Here is a 16,645-nt window from a genome sequence, read left to right on the forward strand (position 1 = left end):
AATTAATGATCCATTAATCCCTGTGGACTAGCCCACTTAACGGCCTTCTGACTAACTGGACTGGAGTGGTGAGGTGAACAGTTCAGAAGCTGAATGGTCTGCTTCAGATACCAGTTTGGACTTCTGATTGTAGAGATTGGTGGGAAGGGGACCAATGGTTTACCAGCTTTGTCAGATTAATATCTCAGATTTTTGGTTAAAGTTAACCACAACTGATGGTCCAGTATGTGTTGCACAAAGATCTAACTACAAGACTAGTTTTTTTCCTGAATTAGCTTTGATTACCTGAGGGACTGAGAAGGGAATTTTCTAGATTTCTTCCCCCTTCTTGGCCTGGAATTTTTCCAGATTTTTCTGCCCCTCCCAGGAGATGACATGGTTGCAGGTGGGGTGGGGAGTGTATTGTGTTGGGAAAATAGGGTGTGCATTGTGATGGATGGGGAGTGTATATGATAGGGTGGGGATGTATGTATTGTGATGCATGAGGCATTTAAATATAAATCAGGGATGAGTTCCAACATGAATTTCATGTCGATTTGGATTAAGCCAAATTTGCAGAATTCAGACTAATTTGAACTTGATACGCCTATCACTTCATGGACTTTACAGCATGCACAGTAATGAGCACGGTATCAGTGAAGACCCAAAGCCTCCTGTAAAAAACAAAGTGGGCTGAATTTTATAAGCCCCTCACGCCGTGGGAGGGCCTGTAAAATTCTGCGGGGAGAGGTCCGCCTCTGCACCTGACGTCAAGAAGGGCCCGCCGCATATTACCGATGGCGGGGGGACCACAGTGCGGCTCCCCACCCCCACCGCCAAGCGGCAGGCCTTCATTTACATATTCAAATTAGCCTAGATTATTTGTAAATTCATTTACCTGCTGCCAATGGCTATCCCATGCCGATTTTACAGCCGCCGTTCAAAGAGTTCTGAGGCGAGAACCTGGTGGGGAGGGGGGAGGAATAAAATTTTTCAGGGCGTGAGGGGTGGAGGAGCAGGGAAACCAATTTTTATTGGCTGTGGGGATGGTGGGAAGGGGTTGAAGGGCAAAAGTTAGAAGGTTGGGGGCGAAAGTTCGGGTAGGGAATAATGTAAATTTTGCAAACATCAGGCAATGAAATGACCATTGAGGGAGTCGGGGAAGGGTCTCCTTCTCCTAATTATTTATTAAAAACATATTATGTTCAATACACCTTAAAAAATTTAAATCTGTGTTAAGGGCTTGAAGCCCTTTTAAAATGGCACCGGCGCCTGCATGGTGGCGCCTGGCACAATTGCCTGGGATGTGGCGGCAGCCCCCTCTACGTCATCAGAGGCAGTTGCCCCACCCCCTCTATTTAAATCAGCCCCCATGCGTAATGCAGGGGCTGTGTGGCGGCACTTCCATGTCGGAAGGCCGCCGCGCTCTCAGTGCGCCACCACGGAGCACGGCACACTAATAAAATCCAACCCACTATATTATCAGGTAATATTTGTGTTTCCAAAACGCAATCAGAAATTGGAAAGCATACTTCATGCAATTGAACAAGAAGTTAGAATAAGCTACAATAATAATAATAATACAAGCTCTTGGAATGTTGGGTTTAGAAAAATCTTCCACATTGATGATCAACCTGGAAGCTGTGATACCTCTTTGAAAGTCTATCTCTATGCATAGCATTTATCTTTATTTTTGCATTCTATGAAGGGAGTGAGTGATGTTGGAAATACTGCAAAGCAAAGCACATTTCAAAACAAAATGCACTTAATAATACTTCTGGCCAAATTTTCTAGATTCATTATAAAGCACTTATACTAGGCCTAAGTAACTTAAAATGCTCCCAATTCATTTAAACATAAGTAGATTAAGAAAATCATGTAATCCTTACAGTCACTGAGAGCAGAGACAATGTCACATGGCTGATTCCCATAGGGTGTTACAAGTGGATTCTATTTTTAGGAAATGGTTCCAGTTCCAGTAATGCAGATTTTGTTAGGGTGTTTCCACATTTTTAACAAATTCATAAAATTGGATTTTTTCTTCTTCCTGAAGAATGATTTCCTCTGCTCATTTCAGGCAGCACCTTCTACCTGGCATAATGAACCAAGAGACCACAGGCGTTCTCCTATTTTTCCATACCGATACTTACTTCATGGCTCATGAAAGCACCTGCCTATAGGTTAAAATAAAGTAACTGCTTCTCCTTTAAAAGGATAGAGAACAATTTTTGCAGTCTGAGTACTAACTGGTAAAATTCTGATGTACTCTGTAGGGTTGCCAACTCTTGGACTTATTCTTGGAGGTTTCATCACATGACCTCCAACCATCCCACCAGGTCAAAAGTCTTCACCTACCCCATCTCCAATATTAACAAAAGTGTTTAAACAAAATGGGAAATTTTTAATGCTCCTATGATTTTTCTCCTGGGTTGTTCAAGAAATTAATTTGTAATTCCTGGAGACGGCAGGACAGTCCTGGAGGCTTGACAACCCTAGTATTCGGTTACATAATGCAGCCTACCTGTGGAGTGGTAATGATCACAGCTCCATCTACTTGAGTTGCACTCAGGTACTGTACAATAGAAAGATGCTCATCTGAGGTGCCAGGTGGTGTATCGACAATCAGATAGTCTATTTCACCCCAGTCCACGTCTCGTAGAAACTGCTTGATTAAACCTAAAGGGAGCAGTCAACATTTTGTCAATAAATGCCTGTAAATGAAGATTGAAAATTAAAAATAATCTTGTCAGTGCACTGCCAGACTACATTGGAACACAGCAGAACGTATACCACAGTGACTGTATTAAGGTCCACACCCTTGATTCCTCATGGGCCTGTGTTCCCAATCTGAAACCACAGTGTTGCTGAGAAACACTAGGCAGAGGTGCTCTCACTGTAAGAAATCAATGGGAGAATCATCCCTGGACAACACAATGTCAACAGCTGTTCCAGAGGTCCTGACAGATGCTGGTGAGCAAAGCTTTCGCCTGCTCAGCTATGATGCAAGAAGATGAGAGTTGTGGAGTGGGAAATAAACTTTAATAGTGGAAATATTATTGTAATATTAATGCAAACTTTTATATCTGACTTTGCTTGTGGTAAATCAAATGATATGCTATTTTACAATGACAAAAATATTATACCATGTACACACAATGTATTGTTCTGTTACTAAGGTGGATCGCTTGTCCTTTGAAGGCCAGAAAATCTATTTGCTTTGAGTATAAAGAGTTGAGATTATTAAGAGTTTTGTTGAATTTTGGCAAGGAAACTTTGCAGATTGGGATGTGTACATCAGTTTCAGGTTGCCACTGAGAAGTCCAAAAATGTTTAACATTTGTGACCAAAATGCAATGGCTAGAGTGAGACGTTTGGATGTACAAATGGACAATTAATTTTTTTAAAAATTTGTTCTGGGATGTGAGGGTCACTGGCAATGCCAGTTTTTGTTGTCTAGCCCTAATTGCCCTTGAGATGGTGGTGCGCCACTGCAGTCCATGTGGTGCAAGTATACCCACAGTGTTGTTAGGAAGGGAGTTCCAGATTTTTGACCCAATGACAGTGAAGGAACAGCGATATAGTTCCAAGTCAGGATGGTGTGCAGCTTGGAGGGGAACTTGCAGGTAGTGGTGTTCCATGCATTTGCTGCCCTTGTCCTTCTCGGTGGAGTAGTTGTGGAAGGTGTTGTTGAGGGAGCCTTGGAGAGTTGTTGTAGCGTAACTTGTACATGGTGCACACTGTTGTCACTGTACGTCAGTAGCAGAGGGAGTGAATATTGAAGATGGTGGATGGGATGCTGATCAAGCAGGCTGCTTTGTCCTGGATGATGTCGAGCTTCTTGAATGTTGTTGAAGTTGCACTCATCCAGGCAATTGTCACAAAATGGCAATTGAAACAATGTTCATAAGTCCTCTTCAAAAGGAATTAGATAGTTGCTTGAAAAAGAGGAAGGGTATATGGGGAGTATGTGGAAAAGTGGGAACAGACTGGGTGGCTCAGGAGGAGGGGAAAAAACCACTCGTGCAGATTTGATGGCTCAAATTCCCCATTTCCATGTGGTAACATTCTGTGATTCAATAAAGCTACGCATCCTCTGATTTACCAGGAGTAGCACAATGGGAGAGTCACCAGTAATTACCAAATGTTGAGCAGCAATCAACAAACCAAAATAATATTGAATATATAGCCTAAACAGTAGAATATAAGTCAGAGGAAGTTTTGATTATATTGTATAGTCCTCTGGTCAGAACACATCTTGGATAGTGTATGATCATCACATTCCAGCCAGTGCAGAGAAGAACCTCGAGGCTGATCCAGAGTGTCAATGGTCTGAGTTATGAGGAAAAACTGGAGAAACGTGGATGGTTCAACCATGAGAGGAGGAATCTGAGAAGTGATCTTAGAGGTATATTAGATAAGATAGCAAATAGGATAGGAAAAGGTAAATTGAGAAAATTAGTTAAAAAGTGTGTAGGACATAGTTTAAAAACTAGATAAAGACTAATGTAGGACTGGTGCAAGAAAGTTCTTCATACAAAGAGTGATCAATACATGGACTTCTGGATATAGTAGTGACAAAAACCTTAGAACCATTTAAGAATTGGATGTTACAGTCTGGATAGATGACCTAAGATGGGCCAAATGGATTCCTCATTTGTACTCATCTTGTAACGCTAGGAATTTGAAGCAACTCATCAATCTGTATAAAATTAAGGTAAACAATCCCTCATTTAATAGGGTGCATATATCATTTAACAAATACTCTGCAGGTGTGGTTTTCAGTTAAAGTATTTTTAAAGAGAGGAAATGCAACACTAATGAATTCAGCCGAATTCCAATTATGTGAATGGTTCTAATCTTGTCCAACAACTGCAATCATCTTTCCTCCAGCAGAAAATTCATAGTTTAAAAGTAACATCAGACCAATAACAGATGTCAGAAATACAAAGTGGTTCTGCTTTTTGTACTCACAGTCTTACATTTGAAATGACATCATAAACCAGAGTTTGGTATTTCCTGCTATTATTAAACTGTTCCTACAAATTGAAATACTCTTTTAAAATCCTCTGTGCTAATAAGCACATGATTGCCAGTTTAACTTAAAACACTGTAGTCTTTGTGCCTCTTCCATGCTAAACATAAATGATCCTCAGTCAATGCAAAGTTGGGTTCCCCTTTAAACTTCCAATCCCACAACTGCATTCAAGGGGCAGAATTTAATGGGCCCCCCAGAGGAGGCGGGGGGCCCATAGAATTGCGACGGAAGGTTGGGGGGTTGCTGGGAAGGGTGCGGAGGGCCCGTTGCCTTTCCATCGCACAGTGATAAAGTCGGGCAGGAAACGTCGAGGACGGCCTTCCCGCTCAGAGGCCAACTGAGGCCTTTAAGTGGCTAACCAGTAGCCACTTACGCCCTCTTCCTGCCGCCACTGGAATTAAGACAGCAGCGGGAGGGCGGGGGTGGGGGAGGGTGGCTGGGCCTCTGCCATGCGAGGACCCAATGAAACAAGGCAGCCTCCCTGTGGACATGAGATGGGGGGCCTCTTCCATGGGCAATCTGTGGGACCAGCTGTTGGCCTGGTCCCAGGCCTCCTGTAGTACCAGCAGTGGCCACTGCTCCTAATGCACTGTCCTTTGAATGGCTGGCAGCTCTTGGAGGTGGGATCCCTATCTTTAAAGGGATGGGGATCCCGGCGCCAGGCACATAAATGTCTGAACGCCATTGAAACGCACCGGGGCTGGTGGTGAGGGGGGCCTCCGAAAGGCTGAGGTGAGGTTCCCCTCGCCTCTTCGGCCCAGTGCGGGGAGCTCCGCCAGCACGACTAAATTCAGCCCATGTAGTGACTGGTTTGAAAAGAGGGCTAAACAAAATGTTTTTCATATGTTTAGTCCTAAACCAAGCATCATTTTCTGACTATGAAGGTGGGCACATGATTAACCAGACAAACCCAGCCGATGACCCTCTTAAGCACGCAAGACTCGTAGAAATTTGATCTCTGGTTTTTCCTCACTACTTCTGGAGAATCTCCTGAACTCCATAAAGTTTCTCTCCTGAATTGCTAAAATTAAGATTGCATATTTAACTTGTGTGGAAATGCAAGTGAAGACTGTCACAGCACCTGAAGTTTGAGTTCCTGAATAATACATTCGTGGCTAATTTTAGGGCACACCTCTTTGGTTTTTATATTTCCCAGTTAAACTTCATAATATTACCTTAGGGATTGGAGAAATTACCCCCCTGGTTGCTACACATTTGAAAACCCATTCATGTCTTAATGCTGCAAAGGACTTTTGTTAAATCAGAAAGAATTAACTCAACAAAAGAACACCAACCATTTTTCTTGGGCCCCCTCCAAATGACAGCATCATCAAGACTGCTGAGCAAAAATCCTACCGACATTACACCCAGATTTTCTTCTACATACTGTAAGAGGCAAAACAAAAGAGAAACCATCAATACAACTTGTAGCAATGTGGTTGGAGAGTAGCTCAACAAATTCTCACATGTGCATAGCAAACCAATTCCTTTAGAAAATAATTGTTGGAAGACATGATAAAGTGGGTATTTGATGCTACTGTATAACAGCGAACATTAACAAATGGAAAGAGGTTGGAAATGGGGTAAATGAACTGAACAGCATTGAAATGCTTAACTCTTAGCAGCCTTGCAATGACTTGTAAGAAACGATTTCACGAGAAGCTTTCCCACAAGATGATTTTTATGGTTCCTTAGATCACAAGGACGTTGGGCAGCAACAAGAATGTGTTGATTATGGGTTTAATCAGAAAAGCTGTTAAAACATACACAGAAGAATTGTGGCTGGAATGTGGGCAGAGTGTTACACAGTGCTGCACATCCAGTGAAAGCACTCTGGAAGAACAGTCAAAAGAACAGACAGCCAAAAAAAACCTGGAAAAATTATTTTAAAAATTCATTGTTTCTATTCGAGGCTTTGTTAAATTTTTTTGCACAAATTTTTTAAAGTCCTGTAGCGCGTGTTCTGTGTCACAACTTTCTGACTAGGATTGTGATCAAAAGTGTTCTTTGACCCCACATCAGAAACGGGTCTGAAGTCAATGTTGAGCTGTTCTTTAGCACCTCCTGGAGTCCAGTTCAGAATGCTGCCATAGGCTTGGGACACAGAGGGATTCCACACGTCCATTGGACAACCTCAGTTGATAGGGCTAAAACAGTGTAATCTCCTTTAATGCCCTTTCGGGAAGGAAATCTGCTGTCCTTATCTGGTCTGGCCTACATGTGACTCCAGACCCACAGCAATGTGGTTGAATCTTACATGCCCTCTGAAATGGCCTAGCAAGCCACTCAGTTCAAGGGCAATTAGGGATGGGCAATAAATGCTGGCCTGGCCAGCGACGCCCACATCCCATGAACGAATAAAAAAAAAAATCTCCGTTTTCCAGCCTCTACTCCCATCAAGCACGCTTGCCTGCTAGGTCAGGTGCCTGCCCATTCACCTGCTCATGATTAAAAGAAGCAATACCTACCACAGGAGACCATCCTGACCCACTCTGGTGCACCTGTAGAAGAGGGAAGGAAAGAGTTTGATTAACATATTTTCTTTTAAATCATCCACATGGATGTTTTGGGATTAATTTAAATCAACACATTCATTATAATAAAGGTTGGGATTATGTGGAAAAGAAATATTTTTGCTGCTCTAACTTGTGCTCATGACCATATTGTTTGGTTGCTGTTTAATCCAATTGAGGCTCCTTAATATTATTATAATATTAATGTCTTCTTTTCAGATATTAGCTGTACCTGCTAGAGAGGTGCCTCCTGGAGGCCCAGGGATGGGAACAAAAACATACTGAAGAATGGATAAGCCCAGGCTACCCATGTACATGTCCTAATGGCCAGCCACACTGCAGCACTGTCAGAGAACTGGAGCCAGATATGATAGCTACTATGGAAGCCTTGAATGGAGTATAAAAGAGGACACTGACAGTACAAACCGAAACAGAATTAGCAACAGATAGTTTAAATATGTGGAAATTTAACTAGAAGCCCAAAGGACACATTTCACGGTCAAGGATTATTCCTAATTTAAAAGTACCAACGAACCACCGATAATCAAAAAACTGAAATGTAGAATTCCTGTGTGACCTAATGCCAATTAAGCAAAAAAACCTGCAGAATTACAACCTAATATTAATCCGATGAAAGGTCACTGACCCGAAACATTAACTCTGTTTCTCTCTTCACAGATGCTGCTAGACCTGCTGAGTATTTTCAGCACTTATTGTTTTTATTTCACCTTTCCAGCATCTGCAGTATTTTGCTTTTTTGCCCCCCCGAATACTAATTAACCCTGATCTATTTCAGATAATGTTCTTACAATTTGTTTTAGCCCATGGGACGTGGGTGATGCTAGCAAGGAACACTTATTGCTGATTCCTGAGGTGGCGGTGTTGGGCCATTGCGTGCCTATGGTGATGATGCTGCCACAATAGTGCTCGGTAGGAGATTCCTGGAATTCAATCCAGTGACCATGAAGGAATACATGTCCAATCAGGATGGCATCTGACTTAGAGGGGAACTAGGAGGTGATGATACTACCACAATGTTGCTGCTTTTCTCCTCCTCTGTGATCGAGATCACGAGACTGAGGGATTTTAAATGTAATTCTACAGTACAAGTTGGTATCAGGTTGCGGTTTGACTAGTCTGTTGGACAGCTCTCCCAAGTTAGGCACTAGCTCCCAGGTGACTCTGTAGGGTTGAGGAAGCTGAGCTTGTTCGTGTGTTGTCCTGGCATTATGCCTGAAGTCACTGACAATAGGTCCAACTGATATTTTTCTCATTACTGTGTAACGATTGTACAACTCAAGGGTTTGCTAGGCTGCTTCAGAGGGCATTAAGAATAGTTCACATACTGTCAGACAGGAATTATTTATAAGCAGTCAAGGTAAGGGTGGCAGGATCCCTTCCCTGAAGGGCATCAATGAACCAACTGAGACTGTATTACAGTTTGGCAGTTCTCGGGGGTCCGTTTATTCTGGATCTGAAATTGACTACAGCCCATGTATTCCACAGAGTACTTAACCATCTCTTTTTATACTCAATTTTACAACATTCCATAAACAGTGGCGCAGTGGTTAGCACCGCAGCCTCATAGCTCCAGCGACCTGGGTTCAATTCTGGGTACTGCCTGTGTGGAGTTTGCAAGTTCTCCCTGTGTCTGCGTGGGTTTCCTCCGGGTGCTCCGGTTTCCTCCCACATGCCAAAGACTTGCAGGTTGATAGGTAAATTGGCCATTATAAATTGCCCCTAGTATAGGTAGGTGGTAGGGAAATATAGGGAAAGGTGGGGATGTGGTAGGAATATGGAATTAGTGTAGGGTTAGTATAAATGGGTGGTTGATAGTCGGCACAGACTCGGTGGGCCGAAGGGCCTGTTTCAGTGCTGTATCTCTAAACTAAACTAAACATAAACTATTTGCCCAGATTTTTTTAAACCTTATTAACGGATGATACTTTCACTAACTCCAATGGGACTCTGTGTTGTATGTATATATCCTATGGGAAAACATTAATGCCAGTTGCCGAAGGGCCTGTTTCAGTGCTGTATCTCTAAAAACTAAAAAAAAATAAGTTTCTAGATTTTGTTGCAAATTTCTCTGCCCTCTCCAGGTCCACGTCTACCATTTCCACCCAAGATGACAGGCTGTTGGACCTGGCCCCACACTCTCCGCCAATATTAACCTTGAGCTGGCCTCCAGGCAGTGGGTGAAAGCTGTCTGGATCTGCTCACTCTTCAAAGATGCACTTCAGATAGCCAGGCTGAGATCAGGATCGGATCATATGGGATCCAACAACTAAGTTAGCCAAGAACTCAATATAATTTCACACTATAGGACCAAGCATACTATAGAAGATTTGACAACAAGCCAATCAGAACTCAGGAACCGGGACAGCACATCAGCTTAAGTCACTGATAGAGCTTAAAGGTTTTGCCATCAACTAATTATCCAACAGAAACAGAGCAGCTTTGTCAGAAGAGGTCACAAAATGTAAATGTGATATCAAAAATTAGCACTCACAACCCAGAAATATCTCAGTAAAGGCTCATAAATATATTTAATATACAAGTTTAGCTGTTAAGGGTCATATTGAAAGTAAACAGAGAAGGCAAATATATTTTGTGAGTGGGACAGATCTTATGGGATAAAATGAAAGATACATTGTGGTTTTAAGTTTACTCACTGCTCACCATCTCCAAACAATGTAAGGCGGTAATAAGCAAAGAAACAGGATGCTAGATCACATTGTCTCATCCATTCAGTTCAAATGCTCAGCAGCTATGCTGAGGCTAAGCACTCCTGTGGTCAGGAAAACCTAGGGTACTGTGCAGAGTTCTGGTCTGCTATAAAGATAGAGCTATGAGATTAATCTCCAGCTTTACAGTTATAAGGAATGACTCAATAACTATAAAAGTCTTGGAAAAAGAGAGGGGGGCTTTAGATTAGATTAGATTTTTTTTAGATTAGAGATACAGCACTGAAACAGGCCCTTCGGCCCACCGAGTCTGTGCCGAACATCAACCACCCATTTATACTAATCCTACACTAATCCCATATTCCTACCAAACATCCCCACCTGTCCCTATATTTCCCTACCACCTACCTATACTAGTGACAATTTATAATGACCAATTTACCTATCAACCTGCAAGTCTTTTGGCTTGTGGGAGGAAACCGGAGCACCCAGAGAAAACCCACGCAGACACAGGGAGAACTTGCAAACTCCACACAGGCAGTACCTGGAATCGAACCCGGGTCCCTGGAGCTGTGAGGCTGCGGTGCTAACCACTGCGCCACTGTGCCGCTTGTAGAGGTTCATGCAATAATGAATAGAACAGAGCAGGGACATCCAGAAAAATACTTTCAATATACACAAGGTAAAGATTCAGAGTTGTGAAATGAAAGTTTAGAACTGGTGCCAGAAAGCAATTCTTTACACGGCAAGCGATCAATAGCAGGAATGTGTTGTCAAGAAAGGTGGCCAAAGGCTACGGGGCTCAGCCAACTGCTGTAATGGGGAGATGGTATAATTGGCACTTTGAAAGGATAAGATCTAATGGGCCACAGAGTTTTCTTCATCCAAACCAATATTATGTCACAAGCATTGCCTCTAGCTACTGTATGCACTTTCTTTAATGTAGTAATTTACCAATTTTCTGCCTTATTTAAACTAATTTGGCCACAAACTACTTGTCTTTTTTTGGGGGGGTGGGTGAAGTGTTACAATTTGTAACCCAATCCACTAAATTAGGGTTTAGCCAATTTAAATATCTACTCCAATTCAAGTTTCCTTTTATACTTCAGCAGAACTAATAGAAAAGATAGTTATAGTTATGCATTTAACAGGACTGCTCACAGGGCATTGGAAAATAATGAAAATTAGCAACATTCACAAAATTTGTTCATAAAATGTAAGTGGAGCTAATTACAGAATTAACAAGGAAAAATTCTGAAAAACATTGTCCATCTTGCATTTCTGATCTGCTGCAGTACAATGTAGGGCAGCAGATGGTGCTGCTGAGCTGTCAATCCATGCCTTGAACTCACCAGCACTGCCCACAGCTAAATTCAGAAATAGAACACGATTCAGTGCCTAATTATTGGCAATTTGGTGCTGTGAACCTATTCTAATATGTAAAATGCTTTAACTAAATTTAGGCAGAACTGTTTATAATCAGAATTGAAAGAAATTTTGATCTCATTTGTCCTGACTGGGCTGGAACTCAGGACGTCCCAAAACACTTTACAGCCAAAGTACTTTTTGAAGTGTAGTTCCTGTTGTAATGGAGGAACGGCAGCAGCCAATTTGCACATAGCAAGATCCCACAAACAGCAATGTGATAATGACCAGATAACCTGTTTCTGTGATGTTGGCTGAGAGCTAAGTATTGACCAGGACACTGAAGATAACTCTCCTGCTCTTTGAAACAGCGCAGACAGGGACTCGGGTTTAACGTCCTATCTGTGACAGCACTCCCTTAGTACTTGACTGCAGTGTGGAGTGTCAGCCTAGATTATTGTGCTCAAGTCGCTGAAATGGGACTTGAAGCAAACATCCTTCTGGCTCGGAGACAAATGTTCTACAAACTGAACTACAGCTGACACCCAAGGCTGATGCAGGTGAAAGGACATTGTGTAAAGCCACCACGTCCCCTTAACTAGGTTAACTACTTAATTACAGTAATAAGTCCTTATTTTTCCTTGATATTTTCCTCAGGTTATTTTGACCACTTAAGATGCTTATTTACTTAACATTCTGTCCTTCAGATAAGCTTCTGACCATTTATTTATTTGCTCCAAAGCTGTTCAGTCTCCTGATCTTAGCCAAGACAGTAAGATAGATCATTTGGTTCGATATAAAAAATAGAAACAGTCAAATGAGGATTACAGTACTTCACTATTTCCCCCATATATTCTTTTGGTACTAACTATCCCAAAATGGAAAATACACCCAGGAAGGTTCCAGGTTTGATCCCTGAGCTAGTGCCCTTCGAAAACAGTGCCATTGAGTTATGGAAAAGGAAACTTACTGGTGTTCCTGCTCCTGACTGTAATCCAACAATTTCCTTCTGGATGAAGCAACCTTCCATACCAGGACTTCTGATATGTCTTCCTTTTTCCCCATCGTGATCGACAGGTTCCTCAACTGTGTCCATCCCATTTCCCGCACTTCTGCTCTCAACCCTTCCCCTCCCTCCCAGAACCATGATAGGGTTCCCCTTGTCCTCACTTTCCACCCCACCAGCCTCCGTATTCAATGGATCATCTCCCATCATTTCTGCTACCAAACACATCTTCCCCATCTCCTCCCAGCATTCCAAAGGGACCGTTTCCTCCACAACACCCTGGTTCACTCCTCAGATACCCTCAACACCCCCTCCCCATGGCACCTTTCCATGCAAGCACAGGAGATACAACACCTGCCCTTTTACCTCCTCACTGTCCAAAGCCCCAATCATTCTTTCCAGATGAAACAGTGTACTGTACTACTTTCAATTTATTATACTGTATTCGCTGCTCACAATGCGCTCTACAATGGGGAGACCAAATGCAGACTGGATGACTGCTTTGAGGAACATGTCCATTCAATCTGCATGCCTGTCATTTTGCTTCTCCACCTTGCCCCCACTCTGATCTGTCTGTCATAATATAAAAGCAAAATACTGCAGATGCTGGAAATCTGAAATAAAAACAAGAAATGCTGGAAATACTCAGCAGGTCTGGCAGCATAGGTGGAGAGAGAAGCAGAGTTAACGTTTCAGGTCAGCAACCCTTCTTCAGAACTGACAAATATTAGAAATGTAAAAGAGTTTAAGCAAGTAAAGCGGGGGGTGGGACAAGAGATAACAAAGGAGAAGGTGTTGATAGGACAGAGGGTCACAGAGAATAACTGACCAGAAGGTCATGGAACAAAGGCAAACGGTATGTTAATGGTGTGCTGAAAGACAAAGCGTTAGTACAGAGAAGGTGTGAATAGACTGTAAAGCACAAAGCACTCCAAGCACAAACATTTAAAAAATTCAAAAAGAACGAACAGTGGGTAGGCACAGTGGAAACAAACTAACCAAACTAATAAACTAAAATAAGATAACCAAATAAAAAAGAAGAAAAAAAGAATAACTAAACATAAAAAGGGAGGATTCTAAAATTATTGAATTTAATGTTCAGTCCAGCAGACTGTACCATGCCTTACCGGTAAATGAGATGCTGTTCCTCGAGCTTGCGTTGATGTTTACTGGAATGAACAGCAACCGGAAGCTCGGGGTCATGTTACGGACTGAGCGGAGGTGTTCCGCAAAGCGGTCACCCAATCTGCGTTTGGTCTCCCCAATGTAGAGGAGACTACACTGTGAGCAGCAAATACAGTATACTAAATTGAAAGGAGTACAAGTAAATCGCCGCTTCACTTGAAAGGAGTGTTTGGGGCCTTGAATAGTGAGGAGAGAGGAGGTAAATGGGCAGGTATTACACCTCCTGCGATTGCAGGGGAAGGTGCCGTGGGAAGGGGACAAGGTGGTGGGGGTAATGGAGGAGTGGACCAGGGTGGCGCGGAGGGAACGATGCCTTCGGAATGCTGACAGGGGAAGGGAGGGGAAGATGCGTTTGGTAGTGGCATCACGCTGGAGGTGGCGGAAATGGCGGAGGAAGATCCTTTGGATATGGAGGCTGCTGGGGTGGAAAGTGAGGACAAGGGGAAACCCTGTCGCGGTTCTGGGAGGGAGGGGAAGGGGTGAGGGTAGAGGTGCAGGAAATGGGCCAGACACGGTTGAGGGCCCTGTCAACCACAGTGGGGCGGAATCCTCGGTTGAGGAAAAAGGAAGACATATCAGAAGCACTGTCATGGAAGGTAGCATCATCAGAGCAGATGCATCGGAGATGGAGAAACTGGGAGAATGGAATGGAGTCCTTACAGGAGGCAGGGTGTGAAGAAGTGTAGTCGAGGTAGCTGTGGGAGTCAGTGGGCTTATAATGGATATAGACAGGTCAGTGGGTTTATAATGAATATTAGTAGACAGTAGATCTGTTCGTCCTCGGCCAACTGCAGTGCTGAAATTAAGCTCAACACAAGCTCGAGGAACAGCACCTCATCTTTCAATTAGGTACTTCACAGCCTTTCGGACTCAACTTATAGACTTTATTCCTCTGGTCGCATTTTATTTCCTTTTTCTTTGCAGGTTTTAGTTTTACTCTCTTGTTTTTCTCTTCCTCTTGCTTTTTGCAGCTGTTCATTCTGCTATTCACACCTCCAGACAAGTCTTTTGTTTCTTTACTTGTCCCATTACCACTCCCTTTGGCCTTACACCACCAATTCTTTTGCCATTTACTCTCTCCTGCCTTCCACCCTATTACAGACCTTTTGTTCTTTTTCCACCCTCCCCACTTTTACTTGCTTAAAACCTATTACATTTCCAACTTTTCACAGTTCTGAAAAAGTATCGGGGGTGATTATTAGATTTTGCAACATATGCCAGTGAGGGAGCTGATGCACTGAAAGGGGAGAAGAGGAAATGGAGGTGGGGGCTGGTGAAGAGAAATTTAAGCATTTGCAGGAAGATATTATTGAAGCTCTATCACTTCATAACTTTCTGATCATTACACGGTTTAATTAATTAGAGACGCTTAAATCCAACATCTGTACCCTACAGCGAATCCAGCTCCAGCAAACATAAATATGCAAAACTCAATTCAAATAATATTGAACTATGCTGCAATCAAGCATGTTGTGGGTTTCACTGTCTACAAGTACGATATTTCCTGTATAAAGAATTAGGAAGGTTCCCGGTTACAAAATGAGCAGTTTTCTTATAATCATTCCATGCATTCTCGCTCCGAAAGGAAAAAGCAGCAATATTTTCCAACTGTGCGTCATCGATCAGCAACGATTATATTCATACAACGAACAATAGTTGTAGGGAAAAGAAACAATGAATCTATTATAAAATAGATCTGTTTACTTACCCCTTCTTAGCACATGGACTCAGAAGTTAAAGTGGAATTTGTTCAAGGGTGATAAACAGACTAATTTAAAATGAATGAATTGGATTAATTTTTAATTAGTGTCTGGTTCTGCTTAACCTTTGACTACAGTATTAAGTCGAGGGGTGTGACAGGGAGTCACTCAATAGTCAGATGTAGATCAGTGCTCCAGTACATGGAACATATACAGCCAAGAGCTTTCTGGATAGGATTTCAGTACTGCACTAGTTACTCTCACTTTGACAAGCTGCACAACCAGCATTCTGCACAGAAAAAAGGCCCTGGTGCAGATACAAGGAAAGCCAGGAGAAATTATGTTAAATTGTCAAACTACACCCATTCTGACATTTCAATGCAATGTAAACTTGAGTTTTTTTTTTTAAAATCTGTCTTCCATAAATGATTCAATGATTCTATTCTATAAATTCAGATTAATAAAGCTGTATATAAAAATACACAAAATGTGTCGCACTGAGACACACTAAGGGACCCAAGTGTGCCCAGACTGCTTTTTGCCAAAAACAGAATGGCCAATCTAAGAGACTGAATTTACCTGTCACCCAGTAACCAAAGGCATCTCGTACATTATAACAGAAAAAGTATTTATTTGTCTGTAAAGTGTTTTGGGATGTCCCGAAATCATGAGCAGTGCTATATAAATGCAAGTCTTTTTTCAGTCTGTGGAGTCTCTGGCTGTTACAGCCCACTTCATTCCTGCTGTGGCTTAATGTGCTGTGATGAAAAAATTCACATTAAAAAAGGACTTTCCCAGAGGGGAAAAGTCATTCCAATCAAGCCACTCATTTTGCTACATTTCATTTCCCACCCACTTAAGCTTAGTCAATGGCTCTTGACAGTAGAGTGGGAACTTGTACTTAGAAAATAAAAAGTAGCTTGGTTGAAATGTGACTTGTTTAACATGGTCATTTGTATTCAATACCATTATTATTCCAGTAACCTGCCGTTTAAAGTGTTCATAACTCTAGCCCGATCTAGTTGATAATTACCAAGTTACAGGAATTATAGCACAGTAGTTATATTACTGGGCTAGTAATCCCAACACGGCAGCTGGGGAATTTTAAATCCAATAAATAAACAAATTTGGAATAAAAAGATAGTATCAGTAATGATAACCATGTAACTACTGGA

At 42.2% G+C, this 16,645-nt stretch overlaps 1 protein-coding gene across 1 annotated transcript in view; it reads right to left on the bottom strand.

Moving 5' to 3' along the window:
* Positions 1-16,645, bottom strand: part of nubp1 (nucleotide binding protein 1 (MinD homolog, E. coli)) — a 70,796-nt gene that overhangs the window by 8,732 nt on the left and 45,419 nt on the right. Inside the window, exons 5-7 of the mRNA XM_068056390.1 lie at positions 7,483-7,515; positions 6,310-6,400; positions 2,501-2,655 (exon numbers count right to left, since the gene is read on the bottom strand). Coding sequence (XP_067912491.1) covers positions 2,501-2,655; positions 6,310-6,400; positions 7,483-7,515 — 279 coding nt within the window. The remainder of the gene's footprint in view (positions 1-2,500; positions 2,656-6,309; positions 6,401-7,482; positions 7,516-16,645) is intronic.

The sequence above is a fragment of the Heterodontus francisci genome, chromosome 24 (assembly GCF_036365525.1).
Source record: "Heterodontus francisci isolate sHetFra1 chromosome 24, sHetFra1.hap1, whole genome shotgun sequence".
Lineage (NCBI taxonomy): Eukaryota > Metazoa > Chordata > Chondrichthyes > Heterodontiformes > Heterodontidae > Heterodontus > Heterodontus francisci.